The 5,000-nt window shown below is 44.2% G+C and overlaps 1 protein-coding gene across 15 annotated transcripts in view; it reads right to left on the reverse strand.

Annotated features, from left to right (window-relative positions):
- The window catches only part of LOC135089427 (microtubule-associated serine/threonine-protein kinase 3-like), a 271,594-nt gene that overhangs the window by 168,220 nt on the left and 98,374 nt on the right, over positions 1-5,000 (reverse strand). For all 15 annotated transcript variants that reach the window (XM_063984974.1, XM_063984985.1, XM_063984987.1 and 12 more), the window contains one exon: positions 4,631-4,841. In XM_063984974.1, coding sequence (XP_063841044.1) covers positions 4,631-4,841 — 211 coding nt within the window. The remainder of the gene's footprint in view (positions 1-4,630; positions 4,842-5,000) is intronic.

Here is a 5,000-nt window from a genome sequence, read left to right on the forward strand (position 1 = left end):
AGAACGAAAATAAAAAATAAATAAATAAATAGATGAGACGAAGTTAAAAGAAGAGGACGAAGTGAAAGATAAGAGAAACACAAATAAAGAGTAAAATATATGATGTAGGAAGTAAAGAGGGACAAATGGGTAAGAAGGAAAATAATACAATAGAGAACAAGACCAACAGGGAAATTCCGTCGTTTTCCTAGTCATAATTTTTTTTCCTCGCCCTCCTTCTCTTAGTTCCTACAGTCTGCCTTCCCTCCTCCTCTCTCTCCCCCTCTTTAAAATAACAGAGTACATGAAGACTAATAAAATTCTGTCTTTCCCTTGTCCTTATTTTCCTTCTTGTCCTCTTTCTCTCACTTCCTTCACTTTGCCTTCCCTCCTCTCCCTTCCCTCTTACCTCCTCTCTCCTCCTCTCTCTCATGCATGACCTTGAAAAGAATCAGAATAACTCGGAGACTTCTCAAAATTCACTTCAAGATTTTCATAACATTTTGTCTTTTTTTCTCTCTCTCTCTTGAGGTACGCCACGCATTTTCTTCTTTTGTTTTTACCTATCTTTCTTTCCTTCACTGCCTCTTCCCTTTGTTTTCTTTGTTGTTTGCTACGTTTGTTCATGATCCCCGATGGAAACAATTGAAACCCTTGACACAATTAACTCTCTCTCTCTCTCTCTCTCTCTCTCTCTCTCTCTCTCTCTCTCTCTCTCTCTCTCTCTCTCTCTCTCTCTCTCTCTCTTGTGGTGCGTGACAAGTAACACTGCAATCTAATGAAGAAATGAATAAAGATACGGACGAATAAACAAAAATGTAGATAAACGCGTAGATGAAAGAATAATTCACCTAAAATAACCTTCCATCATCCTTTATTCTTTTACTTTTTCATTTATCTCTTCATCTTTACATTTAAACACGGAACCAATGAACTCCACAATATACATATCTATTTTAAGGGCTATTTTTTTCTGTATTAATATATTTTAACTATCTCTAACTGAACCTTTATTTAGCCACTACTGCAGGGTGCCTCTGACCATTAATAGCGCAGTAGAGAAGGCGGTCTCCCTCCCTCTCCCTCTCTCTTCCTCTCCCTCTCTCGCCCCACTCTGGCTCGCGACACACACACACACACACACACACACACACATTATCGCCGGGAGTAAACACACTCATAAACCAAAGCAAAAGTGAGCCACGGCCGCTCTTCGCATTGCCTTGCCCCGTCACGCACTCCTTGGCCCTCCCTGCCGCACCCTGACTCACCCTGGCCCTCCCTGACGCACCCTTGCCCTCCCTAGTCCTCGGCAGCACAGCAACACACGGGCAGATGTAACACTCCCGCCAGCGAAGGACAAGATGAGAGGAAAGAACATGACTATCACCAATTTATACTACGTGTGTGTGTGTGTGTGTGTGTGTGTATGTGTGTGTGTGTGTTTGTAGGTATGTGTGTTGCGCGGGGATTTCTTGCAGCTTCCCTCCATGTTGTTTACTCAGCAGTGCAAAAAAATGAAGGGGGGTGGCGAGGGGAGAGTTTAGAAGGGAATTTGAAGGATTTGCCGTATAAGTTTTAAGTATCAAAGTTTAATACTGCATGGCGTAAGGATTTATATTCATTTACGTATTTTCATTTATTTATTTAGTTTTTTTTTTTTAAGAGTATGAGAAGGACGAAGTATGAAAACAAAGAATCAATGACAACAACAACAACAACAACAACAACACACACACACACACACACACACACACACACACACACACACACACACACAAGTAAAGAACACTACACTGTCACCACCTAAATTGAACACAATAATTTTTTTAAGTAGGAGAAGGACGAGAAGCAGCAGGAGGAGGAGGAGGAGGAGGAGGAGGAGGAGGAGGAGGAGGAGGAGGAGGAGGAGGAGGAGGAGGAGGAGGAGGAGGACTAAAGTGTGAAAACAAACATACGATAACAAAACGTAACATCTCCACAAGACAAGACTCACTGAAAGGGCCACGATGCTACCATTACCATTACACTGAAGGAGTAGAAGAAGGAGGAGGAGGAGGGAGGGACTATGAAGAGGAGGAGGAGGAGGGCGAAGTATGAAAACAAAGGAGCGATAACAAGATGATAACAAGGCACAACATTTCCACCACCATAACACGAAGAGGGAACAGACGAAGGCAGAACAGAAGAGCACCATTACTGAAGAACACAAGGAGGAGGAGGAGGAGGAAGAGGAGGAGGAGGAGGAGGAGGAGGAGGAGGAGGAGGAGGAGGAGGAGGAGGAGGAGGAAGAGAAGCCCAAGGATAAAAAGGAAGTGATAACAAGATGAATATTGAACAGGGGGGAGGAGGAGGAGGAGGAGGAGGAGGAGGAGGAGGAGGAGGAGGAGGAGGAGATAATACCCTTTTCCTTTTCAATAGAGAATTCTCCTCCCTCTCCCAGAATCTTCTTGCCACCACAATAATGAAAACCAGACCAAACATATTACATTGAAGAAGGAGGAGGAGGAGGAGGAGGAGGAGGAGGAGGAGGAGGAGGAGGAGGAAGAAGGAAAAGAGGAGATGGAGGACGAGGACAAGGATGATATATGGAAGGACGACGCCGGTGATGAGAGAGAGAGAGAGAGAGAGAGAGAGAGAGAGAGAGAGAGAGAGAGAGAGAGAGAGAGAGAGAGAGAGAGAGAGAATCTAATCGCAATTCTAATAACCGTGGAAACTAAGTAAACATAAATATATATACAAATTAAACAACCCCCCCACATCCCCTCCCCCCAACCCCCCTAAACCCCCAACTCTGCACCCTTTGACCCTCTAAACCACAACCCCCCTCCCCAGGTACCCTCCCCAACCTTCCCATCCCCTCCACTCCGCCCCCTTCAGTCCCCCTTTCCTCCCCTCCCTTCCCTTGCTTCCTATCTCATCTCCCCCCTTTCCCCTTTTGCAATGTGTCCCCCGAGGCGTCCTTTCCCCTCCCCACCCTCACTCCCCATTTCCCACAGCCCCTTTCTCCCCCACATTCCTGCTTTGATGGTTGGGTCTGATTATTATTATTGCAATCTCTCTCTGCAGGACGAAAAATAGCTTAGTTTGGGTTCGTGGTCTTTCCTCCTCCCGTTTTCTTTTCATTTTTTTTCCAGTTTCATTTTCTTTCTTTTTCTTCTTCAATATTGTGTTGTATTTTCTTTTCTGTTTTTCTCCTTTTCTGGTGGTTAATTTTCTGCCTCTCTCTCTCTCTCTCTCTCTCTCTCTCTCTCTCTCTCTCTCTCTCTCTCTCTCTCTCTCTCTCTCTCTTTCCTTTTCCTCTTTTTTTTGTGGAAAGAAGGAAAAACTTTAAACATATTCCAATTTTTATCTAATTTTCTCAATGAAGGTTTCTTTTATTTCTGCAAGGGGAGAGAGAGAGAGAGAGAGAGAGAGAGAGAGAGAGAGAGAGAGAGAGAGAGAGAGAGAGAGAGAGAGAGAGAGAGAGAGATGCCATCAAGGTGCAAACGACAGTCGGATCGGAATTCTATGAAGACTTCAAATCCAGACAGAATCAGAGGGAGGAGGAGGAGGAGGAGGAGGAGGAGGAGGAGGAGGAGGAGGAGGAGGAGGAGGAGGAGGAGGAGGAGGAGGAGGCGAAAAAGGTGATGGAGAAAAAGATGACAGAGAGAAAGAGACAGAAGGAAACAAAGAAATAAAACAGTGACCAAAGAAGAACGAAAGGAGAAAAAGAGAAGTGAAGGAAAGTAAAGGAAAGGAGAGAAGAGAGAAGACAACAAAGGAAGGAAAGAAGGAAAGAAGGAGGAAAGAAGGAGGAAAGAAGGAGGAAAGCAAGAGGAAGCGATGAAAGAAGAGACCAAAGAAGGGTTAAAAGGAGAGTAAACAGAGAAGAGAAGGCGAGGAAGGAGAGAGAGGGTGAGGAGGGTAAGAAAAGGAGGAAAGGAGAGAAAGGAGAGAAAGGAGGAAGAGAAAACAGTAGTGATAACCTTCCCGGAAATTACTTGCGGAGTTTGTTATTTTTTTTTTGTAACTATATTTTGTAGCAGTATTATTATTATTATTATTATTATTATTATTATTATTATTATTATTATTATTAGAGACATGTTACGTTCTTCTCAGTTCTCTTCTATTCTTTTATCATCTACGTATCATTTCATATCTAAAATCACGATAATAACTGAAAATCTTCCATCTCTTCCACTTATCACAATTCCTTTTTTCGTCTCCTTCATCCACTTCTCCGCACATTTCCCACTCCCTACCATCCCTTTCATCCTTCTCTATTTCATTATCACGAAGCAAACACCAAAATAGCCCCAAAAATTCCACTTCTTCCACTCTATCTATACCTTCTCCATCATCCACTCCTTTCTATGTCTTCCACTTCCTATCACCTATCAAAACCTCACCAATCAAAAAAAGAAAACACAAGGAAATACACAAAAACTCCACTTCTTCCACATAAAACCTTACCAATCACAATTAAAACACAAAATTTAAAAGCACAAAAACTCCACATGTTCCAACTAAAATAAAAAAAAAAACACTAAAAAACCCAAACTCCACTTTTTCACACCTAAACCCCACCAAAAAAAAAAAAAAAAAAAAATATTCCACTTTCCCACCGTATCACCACCCTTCCTTCCTTCATCCACTCCACACGTACCTGACGGATGGTGGATGGCGCTGGTGGAGCGGTGGTGAGGCGACATGGCGGCCAGACTCTCCCTCCTTCGCCTGATCTCGTCTGTGGATGCCTGGCGGAAGGGCGCGCTGGCATAGGCCCCCGTCCGCCGCCTCCACAAGGAACTCTCATCCACGGAGCGACGGACGGTGGGAGAGAGAGGGGTCCCCAGCCCGCCCGACCCATACTCCAGCTGTGGGAGGAAAGAACGAGGCTGTTAGTGTTTGAGTGGGTGTCTGAAGGAGTCTGGAAGAGGTCGGAAGGAGTGGTGTGGAGAAAAAAGGAGTGTTAGAGTTTGAGGGACGGGTCTGGAAAGGATCTGGAAGGGATGTGAAGGGAAAGGAGGAGTGTT

This window comes from Scylla paramamosain, chromosome 33 (genome assembly GCF_035594125.1).
Source record: "Scylla paramamosain isolate STU-SP2022 chromosome 33, ASM3559412v1, whole genome shotgun sequence".
In the NCBI taxonomy this organism is placed as follows: Eukaryota; Metazoa; Arthropoda; class Malacostraca; order Decapoda; family Portunidae; genus Scylla; species Scylla paramamosain.